Source organism: Lacerta agilis, chromosome 11 (genome assembly GCF_009819535.1).
Source record: "Lacerta agilis isolate rLacAgi1 chromosome 11, rLacAgi1.pri, whole genome shotgun sequence".
Classification (NCBI taxonomy): domain Eukaryota; kingdom Metazoa; phylum Chordata; class Lepidosauria; order Squamata; family Lacertidae; genus Lacerta; species Lacerta agilis.
The window spans coordinates 33,690,753-33,715,134 of NC_046322.1; the positions used below are offsets into that span (position 1 = coordinate 33,690,753).

At 40.2% G+C, this 24,382-nt stretch overlaps 1 protein-coding gene across 1 annotated transcript in view; it reads left to right on the plus strand.

Annotated features, from left to right (window-relative positions):
* The first annotated feature begins 4,218 nt into the window (after positions 1–4,218).
* The window catches only part of ADGRV1 (adhesion G protein-coupled receptor V1), a 236,135-nt gene continuing 215,971 nt past the window's right edge, over positions 4,219–24,382 (plus strand). Inside the window, exons 1-10 of the mRNA XM_033164758.1 lie at positions 4,219–4,422; positions 4,881–5,030; positions 7,552–7,647; positions 9,146–9,250; positions 10,358–10,471; positions 13,748–14,313; positions 15,888–16,158; positions 17,350–17,679; positions 19,051–19,227; positions 22,357–22,580. Of these exons, the coding sequence (XP_033020649.1) occupies positions 4,240–4,422; positions 4,881–5,030; positions 7,552–7,647; positions 9,146–9,250; positions 10,358–10,471; positions 13,748–14,313; positions 15,888–16,158; positions 17,350–17,679; positions 19,051–19,227; positions 22,357–22,580 (2,216 nt within the window). The 5' untranslated portion in view covers positions 4,219–4,239. The remainder of the gene's footprint in view (positions 4,423–4,880; positions 5,031–7,551; positions 7,648–9,145; positions 9,251–10,357; positions 10,472–13,747; positions 14,314–15,887; positions 16,159–17,349; positions 17,680–19,050; positions 19,228–22,356; positions 22,581–24,382) is intronic.

The following is a 24,382-nucleotide window of genomic DNA, read 5'->3' on the forward strand; positions in this document are numbered from 1 at the left end:
TACTTAAATCATGGAAGGGGAATGGATCTGGCTGGTGGCCTGGATCCTGACATCTCCCAACTCCAGTGGACTACTTTGACAGGTGGGTGGTGAACCCCCTGTCAATCACCTGGCATCACCATGATTTCATCTTGCATAGGGGAAAGGAAGCATTTTCCTATACACTTCTGACCAGCAGTGGCTGCAAACCCCTCTTCTGTTGCCAGGCTGTTTGACTTCATGTGCTCGTATTTTTTAAAAAAACTGTTTTAATGTACTGTATTTCAAATTGTTATGATCTGCCTTGGGACTTGGGAATGAAAGGCAGGCAATAAATCACCTCAGTATTATTATTATTATTATTATTATTATTATTATTATTTCAATCCAGTCTGCAAATGAAGTATTTCCCGTTACACTTTGCTGCAACAGCCACTGCTGCACTCCCCCCACTTCTTTCACAGTTTCAAATCTGGAGGGCCACAGGCTCTTCATTCTAAGGTGGTTGATTATCCTAAGGAAAAGTCTTCATTCTAAGGTGGTTGATTATCCTAAGGGGGAAAGCCTTTTTCTTGCTTTGTCCATTCCAAAAATTGGTGTGTGTGTGTGTGTGTGTGTGTGTGTGGAGATGCATTCTCTTCAAAAGGGGAATGGGGAGCATAGTTCTACTCTGTTGGGTCTCTGTGTGCAATGGGTTGGTTTTTATTTCCACTGTGTGAGACCCTACTTTGCATCATAGCCATTCACTTACATAAGCAAAAGTAAAAGGGTGCCATCAGAGTCAGTGCAGTGTCAAACCTTAGAGCAGAGGCTGGTGCCTTTAGTCCGTCATATGGTGTTTGACCCAATTCTGATCAACCCCTGCTAGCATGGCCAGTTAACTGGGATGTTGGGAGTTTTAGGCCAGTAACAGCTGGAGAGCCACTCTTTCTCCAGTCCTGCTCTAGATCATGATGGAATGTTGAGTGATAGACATGGGACTTGCACAATGTACATTATTTCTGAAGAGCATTGCACTAGCTCCAGTCCACAATTGCAGAAACAATTTTCATCATTCACCACAGTAATTTTCTGCTGGGGTGAGTTAATCATGATATTACTGGGTGCAACAGAGAGTTCTAAATCTTACGAATCTATCCTTCTTCCTCCACAAGCAACTCTTTCGCAGTTTGTCCTTTACAGAATGCTGAATGAGTCGATACGTTCTCTTTCATAAATGACATACACAAATTGTGAATTGTTTGGGAAATCATCTAAATCTATTATTTGGGTTGAATAGTGCAACCTAATTGTTAACAACAGTGACAGTATTGAACATTCTTTTTCCAGGGGATGGCTACTATTAAAATCAAATTGAAGTTCTGTGTATTTAATATGCAATTAATGACCAAATCAAAGCTTAATCTATTCTGAACCAGTGTTAACTCTCAGAACCTTTTAATCAGAGAGTTTCTCTTTGGAATATGTGACATTCTGGGTGTAGGGGGAAGGTAATAATGAAACACTATGCCTGTTTTCTGCCAAAAGAGACATTAAAAATTCCAAGAAATGTATTTCATGCTCAGACTGAAATAAGTCCCACTGAGGGACTCAGCTACAAAATTAGAAGCATTCTTTTACATCCTCCATGATAAAAGTTTTTGCAAGATAATTTATATCTTAATATCTGTTCTCAATTCATTTGAAGGTAAGCAGTGCATGTAAAAATGGAGAGAGTTATTATTTTCATTTCAAAGAACAGAATTGTGTATACGAACTAATTTATATATGCTTAACTATTTTATGATATTGGACGGCATTTGCAAGACATTTTGCTGTTTGTCCAAATGTTATTTTTTTAAAAATCCCTGGCTGAAATGATTTTGTGAGGCAATTGTTTGAAAGGTTGTTTTAATATACTTTTTTGTAAAAGCAATTTATTGTACAAATAGATGTAATAAGAATTCTTGCTAGGTGAATAATTGATGATATGATTATGAGACTTCTCTTGTTCCACGGGAGTAACTTTATAGTTTCAGAATGCCCCTTAGCAGAGGTAATAGAATTCAAGTAACTCTAAACGCTGTCACCTTGCTCCGTAAGGATCATATTTTCGGGATTATTTACTTGAGGCACACACCGTGGGAAGATGCTTGCTAAGTCTACTCTATGGCAAGGTAACTGCCATAGTTAAAAGGTCAACAGCCCCCTTACTTCATTATGGATCACACCTGTATTTGTAAAGCGAGAGGTTGGTTCAGAGTTTACAAAAAGTACGCAAAGATGTTCATGTTGAAGTTGTACGCTTGGTGAAACATTTGTGCTCTGGGGGCAGAACCAATATGGAAATCACTTGGCAAGTTATAAATAAGCTACATTTATTAACACTCATTAATACGATGTACTGAGGATTTTAGTTCCAGCAAAACTATCAGGAGTGTTTTGATTTTCCCTCCCCTCTTTTTAATCCTGTTATTTGCTTTCTAAATTGTTCTGATTCATCTCCTCAAAATAATGCATTCTAAAATTGTTGGGTACTAATGAGCATCGATTCTAAAGCACGGCGCCCTCTTGAGGAGTCATAGAAACAACTAGGTTGATGTGACCAGTTGGTCTAGCATTGCATCTCAGACCATGTTGCTTAACAGTGTTGCACAAATAGAGATTAGAAGTATACTCCCATATATTTATTTACTCCTCCCACCACTATTGTGAGTCCCCCCCTCCCGCCACTGGGATCACCAAGCAAGCACTCTCCATTATAGTTTTTTTTTGGTGAAATATGAAGGAGTGTCTCCACCTACATCGCTCAGCCCGGACACTGAGGTTCAGCTCCGAGGGCCTTCTGGCAATTTCCCCACTGTGAGAAGTGAAGTTGCAGGGAATCAGGCAGAGGGCCTTCTCAGTAGAGGCACCCACATTGTGAAACACCCTCCCATCACATGTCAAACTGATACAGTAACAACTATATGATTTTTAGAAGTCATCTGAAGGCAGCCCTGTTCAGAGACATTTTAAATGGTTGATGTTTTATTGTGTTTTTAATATTTTGCTGGGAGTCGCCCTGAGTGGCTGGGGCAAACCAGCCAGATGGGCAGCATATACATACATACATACATACATACATACATACATACATACCCTGCTGTCCCTTTTACATGTTAGGGGCATCACAGGGGGATACTACCTATCTAACACAGGGTAAGGTAAAAGGGACTCTGTTATGGACAGGCTGCCTAAATGCATGGGTGTTGGGGAAGTGTGGTGTGTGTGTTGTGGGGATCAGGTCAGTAGATGCAGCCCTTCTCTCCCCCTCATGCAGTTGTTTGAAGGACAGTGCCCAAGTAGGGCTTAGGTCTACCACTGATCAGTTTTATTTTCTTGCTTATTTAGAGCATTTCGAGACACCTTAGCTCCTTGCTATGTGTGCATTGGATTCCAGGTTTAGGCTGCATACTATGCTCACTTACTTGGAAGTAAACTTCAGTGAAATCAGTAGGACTTCTTTTTGTGTAGATATACATAGGACTGTGCTGTTGGTGGCTTAACTGTAACCTGTGTGTATATAGAAAAACTGCAACAATTGGTTTAGATTCTTGCTGTTGTGGATTTGTAGTGTTTTACACTGCGGAATTTCTAGTAAGCTAGTGGAACATGCAGTCAAGAGTACGGACTTCCCATTGTCATCCCAGAGAGGCTTTGGCTGTGTACACATTACCAGCTTAAAGTGGAGCTAGGTGGTTCTTTTTCTCACTTCAAATTGAAGGTGGTTTAAGGGGAAATGCATCAAACAGCAATATTTTATAATAAATAGCAAGAAAGATATGGATTGTGGCTAATTGCTGTCTATACACTGCTTCCCCAAACAGCAGTTAGGGGCACAGTAATGGGAGTGTGTAAACAGCCTTTGTTGCTGTGAGTGGACACCCACAGAGGGCAAGCTGTTTTCAAGGAACTAAGCCCATAAATTGACATTGGCTTTTCTTTTGCCTTTTTTGGTGTTGGGTAGAACCCTAACATTTCTCAGTCAGAACTGCAAGCTTTTGCAAAGCTCCTTTGTAATGCTCTATTTTTAAAAGAACTGCACCAGAAGTGCTCAAATGTCCAGCACACCTCAGGATATGTTTTAGTCAGGAAATCTCAGTGGTTGCTGTCAAGACCAGAGATGTCCGGGGAAGCACAAATATGAGTTCAGGAGGCCCGTCAGTTTTGCCTTGTCGAAGCATGATGTGAAAACACTTATAATATCCACATTTGTGTTTCTGTCCTTTCTTTTCAGGGATGCCCTCTGCCTGTTCAATAGTTACACTCCTTTTAGCAATTTCCACCAGTTTCATCTCTGGAGAAACAGAAGTAAAGTTCACCGGACAAACAGAATTTATTGTTAATGAAACATCTACCACAGTTATACGTCTAGTTATTGAACGAACAGGGGAACCAGTGAATGTCACAGCAATTGTAGCGGTAAGAAATGTTGCTAATCTGCTTTTTCGTTATATCAAAGTTATACACTGAGCATTAGCGACAATGAAAACCAACCAACCAGAAGAGTGTTTTTGGATGGAGCAGACACATCCATTTGTTCTTGGAAAACTGGGGAGAAAATCGGTTCTTTACTAGATTGAGGACCAGCACAAACACCACAGCTGGAGGCAGTATACCTCTGAATGCGAATTGTAGGTGGGGAGAATTCTGTTGCAGTCAGGTTCTGCTGGCAGGCTTCCCATAGGCATCTGGTTGGCTACAGACTAGATGGGCCATTGGCTTGATCCACCAGACTCTTCTTGCAATCTTATATAGGAAATGTACCATTCTTGAAGGAAATGTACTATTGCAGCAATAAAGTGGCTTGTTTTAATAATGGCACAGGGTATGCATTGGAGCAGAAGTATTTAATTGTTTCTGTTGTGTGCAAATTGCAGATTCATGGTGAAAATACAGGTGACTTTTTTGACACCTACGCAGCAGCATACATGTCTGAGGCAGAAACAAACCGAACTGTGTATATTTCTGTGTGCGACGATGACCTTCCGGAGGCTGATGAGACATTCATATTTTATTTGACATTACAGGTAGGCACTAATTTTTCTGACCAAGCTGAGGTACCTATGTAGCCTTAGTGGAAGAAGAACTGCTCTTTCCCATGTTGTTGGTCTAGGCCTGCCATCACCACCCTGAGGCCCTCCAGGTCTTTTGAACTACAACTCTTAGTGCCAGGCAGAATCCATTAAAATGTAAATAAATAATCTAAAACTTATACATAATGACTCCTGGAATTATTTTTGAACATTGTTGTGATTTTCATGAAATTTATTAGCAAGTAGAGCTGTTTAAAAGTTAGTTTTCAGATACTTGCCATCTGTGATCTTATCAACCATTACTAACTAGGCACAGTTCTCCTTCCCTTGTAGTCTGGTCCTCCTTTTAAAAGAAGAGTTCATTATTTTGTTAAGTGAAATGGTTATTTGATATTTCTGTGTTTGAACTTGTAATAATGTCTTTCATTTATTATTGATGATTGGCATTTTATGGGTGAGCCTCTGAACATTCACAATATTTCCAGCCACGTTCTCTAGGAGATGTTCCTGGGCTCTTCTAAGTAAATAATTTCAGTATTGACGCACATCTTGTATAGCAGCTTAAAAACGCAGAAATTAAAACATGAACTATAACTCTGAGAGCAAGATAGGGGCCTTCTGCTATAGTTGCATAGTTGCAATCAAAATATTGTATGCTGAGTCTGCTAAATTCATTGAGTTATATTGTTGTTTTTTTAAATAATATTTATTAAACAAATTTTTAAACATAAGAAATAAACATCACAACAACAACATAAAATAACAACTACAAAAATAACAACTACAAAAAACCTACAAAAATCTTTCTATCTTTAACATATTACATCTTCCTCACATCTTAAATGGACTTCCTCCTATCTCCTCCTTCTGTGTCCCTTGTAAATATTTTTCTGTAACTTCCAAAATCTATCCATATTCTAACATCAACTTATCATTTAACACCTCTTAACTCTTAACCTATATTATATCAATATCATAATAATTACCTCTTACTCTCTAAATTCATTGAGTTATATTGTGCTTGTGGTGGTGAAAACTCAAACTGGCTGAGATGGTGTGATGTCACGGACTGTTCACAAATGGCTTAGGGAAATTTTCAGTAGTGGAATGTACTTGTTGAGAAGCAAATACAAATTTGTCTTCCTGGGTGGGTTTAAAACTTCAGGCAGATCCTGGGGGAGCAGGTAGGAGCTATGTGGGGCAGGCTGAGGACCTAAGTGGGAAGAGGTCTTGGGAAGTATGAAATGGATAAACAAGAAACCCACAGGCAAGGTGACTGAAGAAAGCTGACAAAGTATTATGCTGCAAAATAAGAGCTTGAGAGAAAGACTAACTGTAAGAAACCATTAAGTAGGTGAATTTTTTTTCTACCATTCAACTCATTGCCAGAGGCGAGTTTAGGGCAGTGCTACCAGTTCCGCCACACTGGGTGCCGAGCCTAGGGGGCACTGCAGGGCATTGTAGTTATGACATAGTGAATTGAGCAGAATGGAAGGCAAGAGGCAGAGGCGCACCAAATTTTGGCCTTGCACAGGGCGCCTGTCCTTGCCCAGAAGCATTTCACTTTGCCAGTCTGCTGTTATAGGAGGCAACTCTATCACCCTGAGGCAGCGGTGGCGGGATCTGATTTTATTTCCTTGCTATAGTCTAACTTCCTGGCTAGTGTGTCTAATCCATTGTTTTAAAAGTTTAGTGAGCTTTATACTATAATAAATTTGTTAGTCTTCCATAATAATGTTCTACAATAATGTAGCCATTGCAAAATCTACCTTTCTGTGTGCTCCTCTCGTTTGAGGTAGATGACATTGCTAAGAGGATCATCTTGGTTAGTTTTAGAATCCTTCTTCCTTCTTGTCCCCCCCCACCCCCGCCTTTTCCCTGTTGTTGTTCAGATTTGCATTTTCAATGAAGACAGGTCACTGAGACAGCTTCCGCTATATTTCAAACATGGAAGCAATCCTCATTGTTTTCTCATTTGTCTTCTCTCCCCTGTCCGCTGTGCATTACAAATAGCAAGTCCCTGTGATTTATGAATACTGTACAGCGAACATGTTATACAAAGTTTTTTCATAGTGTCAAGTGTTCCTTTGTTTTATTCTGGTTCAAGATCATCACCAATAAGTGTGATGGACCTAAAAAGATCCCGAAACTCCAGATTCTCGGGTGAGGGTGGGAAACAGATGCTTCTCATGTAGCTCCTTATTGCTATGGTATCATTAATATTGTCAAGCTATGATTAATGATCTCCAAAGTTTGTGTCAAACACTTTGTTGTTTAACCAGACTGAGTCTATAGAATTTGTGTCCCATGAAAAGTTAGTGCTTTTGGAGCATTCAGTTGACTTGAATACCTTTCCTTGGAATGTGTCATTAAAGAGAAATTCCTTTACCCTGAAAATAAACACGTTATTGAATATAGGGCCTTACTGAAACCTCCTTCCACCATGTATAGATTGACTGTTCCGTTTACAGTGCACCGTTTTAATTTTTCATATTGTGTGCCTTGTTTGTTCTAGAATCCGCCTCCAGGAGTAAAGCTTGGGTTGCCCAGAGCTGTATCTGTAACAATTTTATCAAATGACAATGCCTTTGGAATCATTTCTTTTGATATGGTATGTTTTTCATCTTTTGTACCTTTGTTATTTGAAATTGAATGATGGGGATATTTATCAGACGAACAATATAGACGTCAGTGGGAAACTGGACATCTTCCTGGGCACCTGTGACATAGTGGTTAATGAGTGAGAGTTCAGCTCTCTCCACAGGCATAAATGCCATAGGTTCCTTTAGATAAACTACTTTCTTTCATTTGCGGTACCTTTACCTTAACCCCATTCTGCCTCATCATAATCAGTTCAAGAAATCTATCCAGTGAAAGGCTTTGAGATTGCTCAAGTGATTAGCACATTTGAAAGCCCTTGGTGTGAAGACTTTACTTTTGCTACTTAACTGAGCAGGTTTTCCAGTTGTGTCAAAGCAGCCTGTGTGTGGACTCTGGCTTGTTGGCCTCATTATGACCTCATAGATTGTGACATTAGAGATGAGCCAGTGGCAACCATGGAGTTTGACACTTGGGTAGGAGATCAGGGAGCCTAATGCATTTCTAAATAAGCTGAAGAAAGTGATCAAGTATTTACTTCAGAGGAAATGGTAATAGGACAAAAAAAGTTGTACAGTCCTTTCAGGGGCCATTCATCACTTAAGGTTCAGACAAATGAAGAATAGCATGTTGTACTGCTACTTGGAAGAAAGCACTAAGATTATTGTTAAAATGTTTTTGGTGAGCGTCGTAATCAGTGAAATAATTGTGGGTGAGTTGTTTTTTAAAAAAGTTATTTTATCAAGGCAAGTAAGATAGCAAAGACAGAATACAGAGGCAACAGAGAAGGGAGGCCGATAACTTGAAGACACAGTCTGCCATGCTGACACATCCTCAGCTAGTCTATAGGGATGATGATGATGATGATGATAAAATAATAATAATAATAATAATAATAATAATAATAATAATAATAATAATAATAAAAACAACCGACCTTACAGGGCAAATTTAGCTGCTGTGCTCATTGTTTGGAGGTGAAGAGCAATAAAGACTGAGTTAAAAATTGAGAGTGTGAGTTTGGCTGATTATCTGTATAATAATCTTTAAAAGACAAGATTTTGGAAATCTGCTTGCCATTATCTCTTGAAATCTGGATATCAAAATTACTGCTGCTTTGAGTAAAATTCTTTAGCAAGGCTTTCAGCTGTTGTTTTAATGTAACTAGATTAGATGAACATCTATTTTAATAAGTTCAAAAAGGAATATAAATATTGTAACACAAAAGCCTTTTACAGTAATTGGCTTGTAGTGGCCAAAATGTTTAAATTGAGGATACACATTTCCATATTCATTCAAAAGAAAATATTTATCTCTGTTGTCTTCCATGCCTTTGGTTGCTGGGAAATGAAATGCTATCAGTGGACCACTTCACAAATTGGATTAACTTGTCTCTGGGAGTTTGCATTTCTATGGTAACAGCCCTTCGTACATTCTGCTGTTGGGATATTTTATTGGTACCTGATTGTCTGTTTCTTCTCTGTCCCCTTTCTCCCTCCCTTCCCTTTTAGCCTGCCTTAATCACACTTAGTGAGCCCAAAGGTAGGAATGAATCTGTGCCTCTCACTCTAGTTCGGGAGAAAGGTACCTATGGAACTGTGACTGTGATTTATGTGGTAAGTATGTTGAAATAACTACCCTTAAAAATTTTTTAAATGAAACTGGAGAGTCTTGGAATTGTCAATAAATATAGCATCTCTGAAATGATTTTTCTAATTGTTTATAAGTTTGTAGTTAGATAATTGAGAGCTAAGTGTGATCTGGCCCCATGATCTACCTAGTGGTGGCTTGTGATAAGGACCTTAAGCCAGGAATGCATGACACCTAAAATCTGAGAGAGAGGAATTCTTCTCTGTGGAGGATGAAGAATTCCTGTTATATCTGGGAGCTGTGAGCTCAGAGCTCTGAATCAATTCATTGAATACCTAAATCTATTCACTCACCTTGGATCCCTGCTGGAGAAGACATGATGCAGTTTAAAGCCATCTGTGGTGTCACTTTACATAACCCTGAGCCAGAACACCACTCTTTAGAATTCCCTGCAGCTTTGCTTGAGAGACCAAGCTCTGACAGTCATCAAGCCATGCTTTGGAATTCAAGGGGTCAAATTGCACTGCAGACCTTTTAAGCTCAACATGTTAACTTCTGCCAGGGTATTCCCTGCCCTTGCAAAGCCTATCTCTTTACGCTGGTATCTGAAGCTTGTTACCCATTGGTCAACAGCTGCTTCAAGATCAATACTCTCCATGCTTTTCTTAGTGTCCCAAAGGTTCAACAACCTGGCTTGAACAGGGCAGTTATGTAAAATTTTAAATGAGCCCGATTTATTGCCACCTTCCTCCCCATGAGATAAATGGGAAGTATAATTACAGGCTTCTCAATCCTGAGAACAAGACTGGTCCTATAAAATAGGCATACTTTGGGAAGTATAAGATTTATTAAAGTTCAAACAAACAATACAAACAAACACATTCCTCTGTTTAGATTTAATTGCTAAATGCAGCTGGCATAGCTTGTGTGGTTTGGTGGGATGGGTGGGAGTTACCATTATTTAAATAATTGCCTTCCAAATTCTTATTGGTACTATGGGGAATGTTCTTTCATCTTGAATATCAAAAGATTATCCAACTCTACCAAGGAGGCTTGCTTGCTTTTTAGAACTTACTACAAATGGTTGGAGGCATCATCTGTGTTTGCTGAACAGGCACAATGTTTCTTCACAGGTAGAAGGTGGTCCAAATCCTGCTGAAGAAGACTTGAGCTCAGCAAGAGGAAATATCACCTTTCCTCCTGGAACAGCTGTATTGATTTTTAACTTACTTGTTCTTGATGACCAGGTGAGAGAGCATATCAACAATTTTTGAAGGTTTTGATCTGTGTATCATGAGGTTGAAATAAATAAGGCAAGACTGGCTGTCAGGAGTCCAGGTTCCCAGCTTGATAACACAGGTAAGCGTAGGTAATTAAAAAGGAGGATTTATTGCAAAAACAAACATATAGCTCCAGAGGGCTCTAACATAGCCAATGGCATTATCATTCAAGATGACCCTTCTGAAGACTCCTTCCGGTTCTTACAGAATATATTGAACTGTCGCCCCTTTTGTCTCTTGTTTTGCTTCCTATCTAGCAGCCCTCTCATTTGCCGACTCTTTGGACTTATTGGATTAGCTCCAGCCTCTTCTTGTTCTGACAGACTGTCCCTGTGTCTGTTCGTGTCTGTTTGAGCTTCCTGAGAGCTTTAGCTGTGTTCCAGCCTGCTCTCAGTTGTTCCCTTGGCAACTGGCATTCCATTGTGCAGAGAGGTCACCACTGTCTGCTGTGTTCTTTGCTCAGTCTGTGTCAAATCTAAACCTCTCTGTTCTGCAGCAGGCTGTAAAGTTCCACTAGGAGCTGGCTCATTCCTGACATTGGCTCACCCTAGACTGGTGAACTTGAGTGTCTCTTACTCAGAATTACTATCACTGACAACAGTAGAAATAATAAAGAGATTTATACCTCCTTTCTATGATGGCTTGCCATTAGCTGCTGGAAACTTTTTTTTTTAAATTGATCAGACAGCCTTTTTGGTCTACAGAGGTGATTTGATTTCTTGTTGTTGGGTGTTTCTTTTAGCTGATTGGTGTTTTTATCCACTTTTTAAGCTAGCCTTTTATGTCCTTTGAGAGCATCAGGAAAGATATAGATAGAAGTGATCAATTTGGCATTGTATACTTAGACTTTCAAAATGTTTTCGACAGAGTACCTTATCAAAGACTCCTGAGTAAGCTCAGTAGTCCTGGGACTCAGTAGTGCTGATTAAGGAATGGGAAACGGAGAGTTCAAATAAATGGACAGTTTTCCCAATGGAGAGATGTAGGAAGTGGAGTTTCCCAAGAATCTGTATTGGGACATTTGCTTCCTTACTTGCTCATGAATGATCTGGAGAAGTGTGAGCAGTGAGGTAGCAAAGTTTGCTGATGATACCAAATTGCTCAGGGTGGCATTGGTGACCTCACAGTTGCATAATTATATATACTTCTATCATGCTAGCTCTTCCTTGCCTTTTCTCTGAACTGAAAAGTCCCCAATGGTTTAACTTTTCCTCATGACATGAACAAAATGGATTGGGCTGAGAAGTGGTGAGAGTTAGATATTTCGTGGGCTAAACTGAATTGGGAGTGCAAGTCAATGTCTATTATGAAAGCATAAGCCGTACAAACAAGGAATGAAGTTGGCTGTGACTGCAAAGACAAGTTGAATGGCCACTCTTGAATGCAATCTCTGAGAGTGACCAATTAGCAGATGACTATGAAAGGAAATAGAAAGGTAAGGAGTTGGGCCTTGGAGCCTCCTTTGGAAGTTCAAGGCAACAGCTTTGCCTCAAAAGGATTTGCACGCTAACAAATTTGAGTATTTGCCATCAGACTGTCTCTCAGGAGCAATTAACTGCTTTTGAGTCTCAAAATCCAGGAATAGGTGCTTGAGTTTATCAAGCCAATAGGTACTTGAGTTTATCAAGCCAATTTGCTCTGTGACAAAAATGCCTAAGGAATTAATTCTTCTGTCAAGATTATAAGGACAGAAGGTTTTTCTGTGGATTGACATTTGTTCTGATTCAGCAGCAAACAGCATGTTTTCCCAAGGAAAGCAGTGGAGCAAATGAAAAACCATTTGGACCTGTGCCTTGTAAGTATGTGACAAAGCAGAAAACCTCTCAGACCTCTGCTTTCCAGGCACAAGACAAGTGACAATGTAGACAAGCCCCAACTGTAGGAAATTTATAATACTGTTTATGCTAGCGAGCATTTGTGGGTATAGGAATCAGTTCTGATTAACATAGTATGGAGTTGACAAATTGATAAAGTCTTTTGGTCCCTGCTTATAGGTATTTTTATGCTGTTTCATAACTGGAAGGAATTTTACCTGTCTATGTATGATTTTGGGCATGAGTTTTTGTTTTGTTGCCTTCCATATAGAGAAAACTTGGGTTGTTTTCCTGTATGCACATCATCAAAACTAGTTGGGAGTTAGAACCCTGCATGCCCTCATGGATGGGGGGCTTAAGGGTGAAGTCTCATGGTCCAGGTGGCTTCAGAGGCTGGCACAATCCCTGCACCCCAAGTTTGGTGGTGAAAGGCAACCAAAAGTTGGTTCAAACCATCTGCTGGCTTAAGCTGTTCTTCTTTCTCTAGCTTCCTCTTTTAGCAGATGGGCTGCTAGACCTGCATTTTTCATCCCTTTTAAAAAGCAAAGTCATGGTAAAGGTAAAGGTAAAGGGCCCCTGACAGTTAAGTCCAGTCGCGAACAACTCTGGGGTTGTGATGCTCATCTCGCTTTGCTGGCTGAGAGAGCCGATGTTTGTCCACAGACAGTTTTTCCGGGTCATATGGCCAGCATGACTAAGCCACTTCTGGTGAAACCAGAGCAGTGCACGGAAACACCATTTACCTTCCCACCGGAGCGGTACCCTATTTATCTACTTGCACTTTGACGTACTTTCGAACTGCTAGGTTGGCATGAGCTGGGACCGAGCAACGGGAGCTCACCCCGCCCCATCGCAGGGATTTGAACCACCGACCTTCCAATCAGCAAGCCCTAGGCTCAGTGGTTTAGACCACAGCACCACCACCCGCGTCCTTGAAATAGAAATCCTGCATGGAGGCTGCAGCTAATATTGTAGTTGCTTTTAAACCCAGTTCTCTGTTGGTTCTCATTCTCTCTACCACCCCATGTTCTCCCTACTACAGGCATTGAATAAAAAAAAAGCTTTAAATCAGTATAACCTGAAAATATGTGTAGAGACAGTTGATGAGCATCAGAACAGGATCAGAAGGTGGAATTCTGTGCAAATGAATACAAGGGGAAGAATCTTAAAAAGAAGCATTATATTTTCAAAATTAGATGGCAGGCTGAAACTGTAAAGTGTTCCTATTGTTTAAAAAAGATGAATAATCTGAGTGAGGTGTGTGTTTTCCTCTTAGCGCATCTATGCTTCAATGATCATTTACACCAATATTTTATAGGGTAAGGAAATGCAGGATTTTTATTTCAGTAACAAGAAATTTGTTGATTTGCACATATTTACCTTTGATTTGAGTTATTCTTAATCATTATAATTGTGTGTTTTTTTCAAGATACCAGAAGATGATGAAAGATTTGTTATCAATCTGAAAAGTGTAGAAGGAGGAGCTGAAATCAACACATCAAGAAATTCTGTTGAGATTATTATTAAGAAAAACGATAGCCCAGTGCGATTCACTCAAAGTGTTTATATGGTGCATGAAGAGGACGATATACTAACAATCCCAATAGCTCGGGGTAAAGATGATGATGGAAACATAATTGGACCGGATGAACATGAAGTCTCCATTCGCTATGCTGTTGTAACGGGGAATTCAACAGCACATGCACAGCTTAACTTAGACTTTCTAGATCTACAGCCAAACACAACTATCATTTTCCCACCTTCAGCGCGTGAATCTTACATAAAATTCAAAATCATTGATGATGCCATACCAGAAATTGCTGAGACATTTCATATCATGTTACTTAAGGACACTTTGCAAGGAGATGCTGTTTTAATAAGCCCATCTGTTGTCCAAGTTACCATCCAGCCCAATGATAAACCTTATGGAGTACTATCTATCAACAACGTCCTGTTTACTCGGCCAGTTGTTATTGACGAAGATCGAATGTTAAGGTACTGTTTCCTTTTATTACATTGGAAGTTCTAAGGTAGATTTAGGAGAAAACTAGCTAGAATTTATTTGAGAAAACAAATTTGGGCTGGGAAAATGCTCCTATTTCCTTGTTGGTAACTTTTATCAGGGCTGTTTAGCACTGAATTATGCTTTGCCTTGCTCTTAATGAATGCCTTAAATACTTTGAATTAGGACTAGTGCTTTGGTTAGAATTCACAGGGAACCTACATAAATCCACAGATTCCTGCTGCAGTTGTTCGCCCTCCAGTGTGTGGAGGGCTGTAGGGGTGGATGTAGAGACACATCAGAGTGGTTGGAGCTACCACACATGTCCTTGCTCCACGTGTCATTATGTGCTGGGCACGGTGCCTGAAGAGTGCTAACATCTGTCCATCTGCACCCTTGGTGTTCTGAATAAAGTAATGGATTGTCATGAACCCTGCAGTGCTGTCATGATTGAGCCTGGGTTGGTAGGCTTTGACTGAAGAGGAGGAGGAGGAAATGGGATGGATGAACTGTTGGGAACCTTGGTTGGAAGAGAGATCTCCCCTTTCCACCCTGACTTTAGAAGGGGGATGCCATCTATCCACTCTGACCTTCCTGCAGAGCACAGAAGAAGAGTTTGGATTTGATATCCCGCTTTTCACTACCCGAAGGAGTCTCAAAGCGGCTAACATTCTCCTTTCCCTTCCTCCCCCACAACAAACACTCTGTGGGGTGAGTGGGGCTGAGAGACTTCAGAGAAGTGTGACTAGCCCAAGGTCACCCAGCAGCTGCATGTGGAGGAGTGGAGACACGAACCCGGTTCCCCAGATAACGAGTCTACCGCTCTTAACCACTTTAGTGGAGGCTGGGGAGGACTTTGCTCAGCTGAGTGGGGAAAGTGAGCTGGAGGCAGTGTCAACTGAACAGGGGCTGGAACAGGAGGGTGCACTCTTGACACCTAGAACCAGGTGTCAGCTGTGCAGATGGGAGCAGATCCACCCACCCCAGTGGAGTGCACACTTGTAGTCTTGGCTTTCCCACAAGGCGAGAAAGTCTAACCAGTTAGTCTGATATGCTTTGTCTTTAAATGCTAGTGAATGAGGCTGGGAAAATTTCTGGGGCATCTTTGTCACTTCTGTCCAGTTTTGTACTTCTTTCCCTGATCCTGAGCCATGACTCCTGAAGATTGTGTCTGCTGCTGAGCCAGAACTGTTACCTGCCTGACTAAAAGTCTCTTCCTTAAATTACAAGTTGGTGCTTCTGTCTGCATGTGTTGGGTAGGAGAATTTGGATCAGAAGAATAAACACAGCCCAGGACAACAGCCCAGGACCAGTGCAATAGCACTGAGTGGGGAATTATGATGAAGAACAGACACAGACACCATTCAACTTATTTCTACCTTTAGTTAAATATTCTGAGTCAGTTTGCATACTTAACAATAGTTTACTCAGGGAGGGCATTTAACTCCTGCAGTGTTTAAATATTGGAGTAACTTGTAGGTTCATTTGAGTGCTTAGTTATAACTCTAGTGTTTCACTAGAGTTAAAGTTAGAAAATTGTTTGTTAATTTCTGTTTGCAACCTCTAGGTACGAAGGCATCACAGTTGTACGAAATGGTGGAACACATGGAAATGTTTCGGTTTCCTGGGTTATAACCCGCAACAGCAGTGATCCTTCACCTGTGACTGCAGACATCACTCCAGACTCGGGGGTATTGCATTTTGCTCAAGGGCAGCTGATAACAGCGCTGCCTCTGAACATTGTTAATGACAATTTCCCTGAAGAGGCACAGCCATATCTGCTTAGGATTCTGGCTCATACAATACAGGGGGGTGCAGAAGTGAGCGAACCAGCTGAGGTAGGTCTGCATTTATTCGCCTAAAGAAATGCAAGCGTTCCAGCAAGATGCCAATTTTATCCAATTAGTACAATTATTTAAACCAATTATTTGTATAATTGGCATATTCTTTATTTTACAACTAGGACTATGTCACAATGCTAGGTAGCTAATTGTATTTGACTACATGATGACACCAGGGCAAACAAAATAAATCCAGGAGGGTAAAGCCTTATTGTTCAATTACACAGGGGATCCCAAGCAATCAGTGTTTATGCAATGAATGTGGTGGCATTGCTCCACTGCATTGCTGGCTGGATTTTGTTAAGTTACAGTCTCAGTGAGATCAAACAAAATCAACTGAGAGAGATGAGGAGAGAAGGCAGTGTAAATAAATAGGCAAAACAATTTCCCAGGCACTGCTGAAAAATCCTCAGAGAGAAGTTTTTCAACACTACTGAAAACATTTTATTTATTTTTTTGCTTTACACTACTAGAAAAGTAGTTTTGGTCAGAGCTAGCTTCCTCCCACTCATAGAGATACTATGGAATAATATTCCTGCCTAAGTTAACATATTAGGATGCTATGCTAAATTGGACAAGGGTCTGATGCCCCTGTTACCTGAAAGGGTTCACTTCTATCCTGAAGAACTTCTGCAGTTGAACTTAAGTGGCTCAGCAGCCTTTTGTGGGATCCATTTGACTGTTCCTTTCAGGACCTTCTGGTGATGACGCAGTTTTTCTGATACAATTGCATGTTAGAAGGATTTCCACATTATGATCCCTTTGGTTAGCTAACAGACTGTTCAAGGGTAGAATGAGTGGAGTAGCAGAATGTTCTGCTTAAGACCCTCTATACTTGACCTTCCTGGTCATGTTAGCCAGTTGCTCCTTCTTAAGATGAGTTGCTACAATAAACAGCTTACCTCCAGCTGCTGACATGAGAGTGGGAAAATTCTGGGAGCACACCAAAGTTTGCCACACATCCTCTACACGGCAGTGCTTGTTCACTGTTAGCACGAGCACTGTTAGCTACCACAAGTGGTGGGGTCATGTAAAGCCAGTAGTTCTGTGGTTGCATTGCCTGTCTTGGGAGTGATAAAAATCTCATAATCCAATCATTACCTACAAACAGTGATCTGATAATTAATTTATTATGATTTCTAATGGTAATTTGCTCTTAACATGAATACTTTGTTGTCGTTCTTGTAGCTTTTGTTCTACATTCAAGACAGTGATGATGTTTATGGTGTAATAAAGTTCTACCCTGCAGAGGATCAGAGGATAGAAAGCAGCCCCGATGGACGTTTTTTGTCTCTTAGCTTTGCAAGGCAAAAGGGAACAGTGGGAGATGTGAGACTGTCTTATACAGTCCTGTATATTCCTGCTGGGCCTGTGGATCCTGAGCGAGCTAAAGAAGGTGTTCTAAACATTTCGGGAAGAAGCTCTCTCTACTTTCCAGAAGGAAGAACTGGAGAAATTGTAAAAGTACCAATAAGAAATGATGCGTTTCTTCAAAATGGGGCCCATTTCTTAGTACAGGTATATGATATGGTATAAAATTGTCAAAACTTTTATGTGACACATCAGTTTAATTTATTATTATAGCATCAATAACATGAAACATCCTCTCATGTTGCCTTGAACATCGTTATGCCTTATTAGGGAAGTCTAATGTTTTTCTTGGATAAACCTTATTTCTACATGCACAGTTTAGAATGAGGCTTGTGGAAAGAGGAAGTGACATGAGAACACAATTGAAATTAACGAACACATTGGTGAGAAAGAAAAGATTAATAATTAACTGGGCATTTTTCAGTGCCATAGCCAGTTCAATCACCTGGTATAGCCTGAAATATAACTTGGTAAAAAATATTTCTGTACATTCCAAATTCAGAGGAATACAGAATTCTTTAAGGAACTCAGCTGAGTCAAGAAAATATGTAAAGCATCAGTGGATAAAATGCCCTCATCCACCAAACTTTGTGTTACTCTTGCATTTCCCCTTGGGACTTTGTTCTGTTGGGCTCTTTTAAAAGTATCAGCAATTGTAATAGTAACAACTCAAACCAGTTCTGCCGTGTGCTTTTTGGGGAGTTTGGATGCCCGTCCAATCCCAATCCCAGCAAACCACACTGTTATAAAATTGATAATAAAAATAAAAGTTTGGATGCTTTGTTTTTGCTTCATTCTGTGAATGGAAGGAGCTCTTTCTGTGCTGTTACATGATCCTTCTATTTTATTAGACTCCATCTTGATTTTTTAAAAATAAGTTGTTGGTTTCCAAATATTTTTTAATAAATAAATAAATGTTCATGATGTGAAAAGTTAGGACCCATGATAATGACTCCAAAACAGAGAAGGCACAATATATTGTAGAAAATTTTGTATGAATATCATGGAAATGGATTTTGTTCATTTCCTTCTCCATCTCCTGCAACTGTTTCCCTTCTATATGTACATTCCTTGGGAGTTCAGTGTAGGTTCTTCAGCAGGTTCTAACATCTCCTGGGCATTAATTTACTGGATCCTGGAGTCTTCCTCTCCAAAATGGTTCAGTTTGGTGGAAGAACGCCTGTTCACAACCTGCTTCAGCAATTTACAGTTACTTATTCTGATGCAGAACTGCACATGTGATTGCATGTTTTCCTTATATGTTCAAATGTGACAGGCATAAAGATCTGTAGATGTAAATTAGTGTTTTCCCAGAATAACTGAGTAGTGGAAATAATCTCTTCCTATCATGGGAATTATGTATTATCATTTTTTTGCAGCAGGATTCTGCAAAATCCTGGTCGGATATTTGTAGCTTACATTAAAAATATGCAATAACTAGTTGTTCTGTCCTATAAATCATTGTACCATATGTGTGAAAGGCAGAGAATCTTAAAATCTTTATTCCTCTTATTGCAGCTTGAAAAAGTTGAACTAGTGAATATCACTCCTCTAGTTCCACCTGTAAGTCCTAGACTAGGTGAAATTCAAAACATCTCTTTAAGAATTACACCTGACATTGCAAATGGAGAAATTGGCTTTATCAGCAATCTTCCAGTAATTTTACATGAGCCAGAAGATGCTGTTTTTACAGTAGTAAGTAAATCTTTCTTTAAACATTGTTCTTGCATACTGCACATTTTCTTCAGAGAAAGTACAGGGTCTGCCTTCACTTAACACAAACCTCTGCAAGCTAGTGGAAAATAATTTATTTTGCAACACTTACTTATTCAAAATATTTCTCATGCCTTGTCATCATGGTTCTATAATGAAGAAAAAATAATCTTAGCAACTCTGAATCACAGTTAAATTGAAATGTCACCATTTGGACTTCCGGCGGCTGGCGCCATCGCGGATGGTCCTGGGTTGCTTCGGTGGCGAGGCACCCAGTTCATCCCGGGGGTTAGGAGCCCTGCAGCCGCATGCAGGGCTCTGGTTGGGGCGCGGGAAGAGCGTCCCGCGCCCTGGGCTCCCCGGCTATGCCCGCTGTGCTCCGAACCCTTCCCCCGCGCCCCCTGTAAGGGGGGAGTGGGGGTGAAGGGACCACGGAGTCGGGCTTCAGGGGACATGCCCCAACCGGGATGTTTACATGCGGCGGCAAAGTCCGTGAGGAGCGTCTCTGTTCTACCTGTCATTAAGAAGTTGCTAAGAAACCAGAAGCTGTGAGTAATTGACTGTCTCTTTGTACTTCGGGAAAAGCTCTGGGATCAAAAGAAAAGGCAGCCCGCCTCTCTCCCTTCGGGGGTTGGAAGGAATTAACTCTTTAAGTGACTGCTGCTACACTAATCATTTGAAAGTGCTTGGAATTTGTAAACTGACTCTGTAGAGATTCCCTCTCAGGGGTTAATTGAGGAAAAATATCTCCATTTGAAGTTTTGGTCTTTATACTCTGGCTTCGGAAGAAATGGCGGCGATTTGGAATTGCGCAGGAAAAAATTGAGACAAAGGAGGAAAAAGACAGGAAATGTAATTTGATACCCACCTCCCTTCCCCGAAGATGTTGGACTTTGCGCTTATGCTGGCACAGAAGGACTGGGAGGTAGAGGAAAAGCTCACTGTCTTTCAATTGGAGCTGGCTAATCGAAAATTAAGAGTCTTGTGTGGGATTATAAATGGAAATAATCTGTATTCCACAGAGGAGGCTTTCCAAAAAATCTACTCAATGGAAACAGACTTTTGCAAAGAGCTGGAAGATGTGCTGGAAGGATGGTCTGAGATGGCAGAGCAAATCCGATTGGAACAGGGACTGTTTTCAGGGGGTGGCAGAAACCCTGAAACGGAAAGTTTTTTAATATCTAGATTCCGAGGTGGCAGCTCGGGGTCGAGGGACAGAGAATTAAGATTTCTACAAGAAGAAGAATTTTGGTACAAAGCTACGGAGAAGCTCAGAATGCAGAGGATGAACATCTTGGAGCTCGATGCAGGGTTTGTTGTGGTTGTAACCTGGATCTGTGGACATTTAGAAGCATACAATAGGGGATTCGGTTCTGGTGAAAGACAGGAGAAGACAATGGACAAAAGGGGAGTGGGTTGAATTAATCATTGTATAACATAGATGGTCTGCCATGGTATCCGAAATCGGAGTGTGAAGTCTGTTAAATAAGTTTATTTTAAATAAGTAAGGAGATATTGAATTTAAGTTAAAAGCAGCATGCTAAATGATAGAAGAAATAAGTTTAGCTCTAAGAATATTTGGTTAAGTTTTAGGTTATAATGCAAAAGATAAGACAAAGGTGTTTTTTCTTTCTATATCAAGCTAAGTTAAACTTCTATAGAGAAAAGATGTTAAGGAGAAAGTGTATTGTATTAAAACCGAAGGTGTATAGGCGGGGGAAGTCAAGTGTCAAGATTCGGAACTAGAATTTTTTTTTTTTTTTTTCTATAGCAAGATATACAGATAAGAAGAAGAATCCTGACATTATGTGTGTGTGTATTTGTATTTGTATTTGTTTTGATATTTGTAGGTGTGGGGGTTGGGTTTATGTTGTTTTGTGAAAATGCCAATAAATTCTGTTAAAAAAAAAAAAAAAATGAAATGTCACCATTTGTTCCCTGCAACCTATGAAGATGCTACTGGGAGGTAAGGGTCATATAGTTGTAATAAATGTTGTATTTTCCTAACTCCAAGTAAAATCAAGTACGAGATAGCACTGTTCCCTCCAACTTCTCAAAAGGTTTTGTTCCCCCCCCCCTCCATGTGGAAGCTTCATTTTTTCTGCCTCAACCTCTGGGTACTTCAGAATTTTGCTCTGTGTGGGGTTTTAGGTTTACTTCCTTGTTATGAGGTGGCAAAGGGGCAGTGTTTTTGGTCACATTCACACCATACATTTGAAGTACTCTTATTCAACTTTTAAAAGTCATGGCTTTCTGCAAAAAGAATCCTGGGAACTGTACTTTGTTAAGGTTTTCCTAACAACTCTCAGCTCCCTTAACGAACTACACTGACCACTTACAGGTGGGTAGCCGTGTTGGTCTGCCATAGTCGTAACAAAATAGAAAATTCTTTCCAGTAGCACCTTAGAGACCAACTGAGTTTGTTCTTGGTATGAGCTTTCGTGTGCACATGTATCTGAAGAAGTGTGCATGCACACGAAAGCTCATACCAAGAACAAACTCAGTTGATCTCTAAGGTGCTACTGGAAAGAATTTTCTACACTGACCACTGTTTTCCTTCCATGTAAACATTTCTCCAGCACTCTGCAGCCTCCCCTGCTGCCCACCTTTCCTTATTTTTTATTTTTTTTAAATAAACCCATGAGAGGGGCTGGTTACCTTATGATGTCTTCATCCTGGCCTAAAATTGAAATGTGAGCTCCTAGGTAGGCTACAGAGTGAAGATTGCGGGCAAGATGATTTGCAGAAAGGAAGCAATGTTACTCGCAAACTTCTCTCAAAAGGAAGATGAGCATGACAAAAACTCTGCATCCCAACCATGAGAACCTCACTGATTATTTTTAGATATTTAGATTTTCTCCCCCCTGTTTTCATGTTTCATTAATTTGTGACACACCTTACCAGTATTTAAAAGATGCCATACAATTCTTTCATTGCATTTCATAGGTGCAGAATGCTGTAGAAGTTAAAAGTAAATCAATCTATGTGCTATTTCAGAAATGTGTTTTCAGATATTTGATATTGACTGTAGCTTGCCAGCTAGAGTTGCATGTACATTCAATTAGGTTTTTTTTATAAAAAAAACTTTACTGAACTTGGTATGCATTCTAGACCTCCATTCCATTGCATCGAGATGGGACTGATGGACAAGCTACTGTCTTCTGGAGCCTGATACCCTCTGGCCTCCATCCAAAAGCTGTAACTACTGATGATATAAGTCCTTTCTCTGGATCTGTTGTATTTTTATCTGGACAAAGTGACACAGCAATCAACCTTACTGTCAAAGCTGATGATATCCCAGAAATGAATGAGACTCTAATATTGTCATTAGACAGGTATTATTCTGCAATAATTTGTCACAACATGCCCTTTTTATATCCTGATTGTATTATTTTATGCACTGGCTAATGTTTGTACACTTACTTGTGGGGTGGGGTGTGTTGAGTAAGCCCCTTTAAGCACAGTAGGATTTATTTCTTAGTAAACATGCATAGATTATTCTGTAAATGTTCATAGACACCTTATGCATCCATGACATTTTATATGTTGAATCAGAGCCATAAATTGTTTTTATATATATATATATATACCGGTATATATATATATATATTCCTTTGCCTCATAGGTAATATGCAAATGGATGGCTCTATCATATTGGTTGTCCGCTGAAATTGTTTCTGCATTTCCTTTGGCAGATAACATTGCTCTGAAGGCACAATTATGCTAAATTTCCATTTCAGTTTCATGTAAAGTTATACTTCTGTCAAAATGTGCCTGTAATGATCTGGTTCTTATAATGCCATACCATTCAAAAGTAATAGGTTTGATTTTCATAGTAAGGTGTCTCAGTTGACTTAACACAAGAAAAGGAGTTGAATTTCATTTATGATATTTCAACTTCTTTGCTGCTGCCTTAACAGGCATTATGTAACTTAATTCCATACAGAGTAATGCTCATGTTTCCATACATAAGTTATACTCTTCCTTTTCCAGTTAGTTCTTATACTTGGTGAGCTTCTGCACTGGGTATAAATATTAAAGTGACAACAGAGCTGATTTTGTTTTTTTTAAAACCAAATTTATCAACCTTAATGCTATGTCTGATATTATTTATCTGGTTCTGTATCACATTTAATGTACACATTGCTATAAAATTATTGTACTTTATCACATCAATTGTTCAGAATTTGATGTTAGATCAGCAAATGTGTGGATCCTCAGGATAACAGGAAATTGGAGGAGGGGGCAGTTACAGGGAAGGATCCTCAGGTGCTACATTCTAGAGTGATTCACGCATGATAGGCTGATTCAAACTCCCCTCCTGGAGCCGGATTAGGTGGTTCCCACAGGCCAATCAGGTTGCTGCCTTCTAGAATCCTACCTGCCTATTGTTGAAGGATCCAAGCTTAAGACATAACACCAGGTTGCTGGGATGCCATCTATAATTCCAGCATGTCCGACTCATCCTGGAATTGGGGTGGTTGAGGGGCATGCCTTAGCCAGTGGTCAGAGATGGTGGGAGTTGTAATCCAACAAGATCTGGCAATCCAAGGTAGAAGAACTCTAGGTTACACAACATACATTATGTATATTGCTTATCAATAATATGAAAATGCTTGTTTTGTAATCTTGGCCTAAATCCAGCACAGGTTAGCTCACTATGGTGTCAGTGGGCTTAGGTATGCTTAACTGTTTGGGATTTAGGCCCTGGTGTCTATAGTACTGTAACCAGTTTTCTGTCCCTGAGCCTCTTTTCCTGTCATCTTTCCCCCTTCAGTCAGTTTGTGGTTCATAATGCCTTTGTGAAAATGACATTCCTTATTAGTGCTGTGCTGAAACCTTTCCTCCAGTTTTTATGCGTTGACTTGCTAGTTTGCTCTTGGCAACTTCATTTATACTCAGAGGTATACCTAGGCTCTCTTGTGCCCTTGGCAAGGAGCTGTGCCTCCCATTCCTTGTGCCCTTGGCGAGGATCCTCCACTGAGGTACCCAGAGGAGCCTGCACACCTCACCCAGCTGCCCAGAGCAGAGAAGGAGTGACCCAGGAAGTGTGAGGACGGGCAGGTGGGCTCATAGCCACTTGGAGCCAGACAGGGGAGGCATGATTTGAGTGCTTCTCTGGTTCTGTGCTCTTGGC